Source organism: Octopus bimaculoides, chromosome 8 (genome assembly GCF_001194135.2).
Source record: "Octopus bimaculoides isolate UCB-OBI-ISO-001 chromosome 8, ASM119413v2, whole genome shotgun sequence".
Taxonomy (NCBI): domain Eukaryota; kingdom Metazoa; phylum Mollusca; class Cephalopoda; order Octopoda; family Octopodidae; genus Octopus; species Octopus bimaculoides.
Genome location: NC_068988.1, coordinates 28,096,278 through 28,097,783, shown reverse-complemented (window position 1 = coordinate 28,097,783; position 1,506 = coordinate 28,096,278). Strand labels below are relative to the sequence as shown.

At 31.4% G+C, this 1,506-nt stretch overlaps 1 protein-coding gene across 1 annotated transcript in view; it reads left to right on the top strand.

The window, feature by feature from the left end:
- LOC106871350 (BTB/POZ domain-containing protein 8) overlaps positions 1 to 1,506 on the top strand; it is a 29,772-nt gene that overhangs the window by 1,959 nt on the left and 26,307 nt on the right. The window contains exons 2-3 of the mRNA XM_052970008.1: positions 62 to 212; positions 560 to 750. Of these exons, the coding sequence (XP_052825968.1) occupies positions 608 to 750 (143 nt within the window). The 5' untranslated portion in view covers positions 62 to 212; positions 560 to 607. The remainder of the gene's footprint in view (positions 1 to 61; positions 213 to 559; positions 751 to 1,506) is intronic.

The window sequence follows — 1,506 nt, the reverse complement described above, 5'->3', positions numbered from 1 at the left end:
GATCTACTTTTCTCTCTCTCTCTCTATCTTTCTATCTATGTTTATTTTCTTTTTATTACAGATCATGAAAAAACACTTTCTTCAGAATTGGCAGTTGACATAAATATTTACTTAGATATTTCTAGGACAGTCAACAACAAGGAAAGAAACCTATGTTTTCTGAGAGTAAACTATGCACTGTATTTAATTCAGTTGATATCTAAAATAAACAGGTACTGGAATATTTATAGCATTTCCAACTCTTGGAGACCTTTCACTAGATTTTTACTTTTTTCTTGTCTTGAGAGTTCATAAATTCTAAGCAACTCACAGTTGCATGCTTGTTGGTTTATTACAAATAAGTTTAACTCCTTAAAATTTTTCCATGTGTATACATTATCATAACTTGGCATCTAAGCCTAGCATCTATTAATGGTTCAGTACATAGTTCCTTATACCTGGAATTGTTACCTGACCCTTTTTTTTTAGTGCCACACCCATGGCAATATATATATATATACATCCCTTCTTAACTTGCTAATGTTAAGGAAAGTATGCCTGTAAAAGTGTTGTTTTCTAGATTCACAGCCCTATTGAATATTTAAAGTGCACTGCAGTCAGTGCCAATATGAGGCCAAGTGGAGGAGTAACATGCCGTCCAAAGGACCGCAGTGGACAACGACAGAGTATAGCATTCCTAGAAAAATGTGCAAAAGAAAAGGAGAAACTGCAAGAACGCCTAACAGAGGGGCTGAAACGAGATATGCAGCGGTGAGTATAATAATGGCTTCTGATAGTTTCATTCTTTGTAGCAATGCAGCTGTTTTTAAGAGATTTTCAACTCTCTTTTGTATTATTATGGAAATACATAACTGGAATATATTATTCCAGTTTCTTTTTGTGCTAATAGTAGTAGTAGTAGTAATAACGACAATGATCAGCAGCAGTAGCACTGTTTTTGTATTAATGGTTCTATTTCTATGCTAATTCTCATAAAATTAATTAGCAGTTCATATATAGTAATATTATTAATATAATAATATATTAATATTTAGTACCTAATTAGATAGTTTTGTGTATTTTGAAAATAATTATAAATACCAGTATTTCTTTAGGCTCATTTTATCCACTAGTGTTTTTATATCAAGTTATAAATAAAAATAATTGAAGAATTAATTTTTTTTTTTTCAGTAGAGTACATATTAAACTTCTACAAGATGAGTTGTGACAGTAACTCTGAAATTACTATCACCACTCTTCTTGTAAAAGTGTGTGTGTGTGTGTGTGTGTATATATATATATATAATGACCGTTGACTGGACACTATTCAATTTTTTTTCTCCGTGTTTTTCTCCTTGTCTCCGTATTCTTTCTGTTGAAGAGCGTAGCTCGAAACGTCAAAGACTTTCCGTATTCCCGAGCGTCATACTAATACATCCTTTTGTTATTTACACCACCTGTCCTCGTGTGTTGTTGTTTTTTCGTATATTCTCCCATATATATATATATATATATATATATATATAT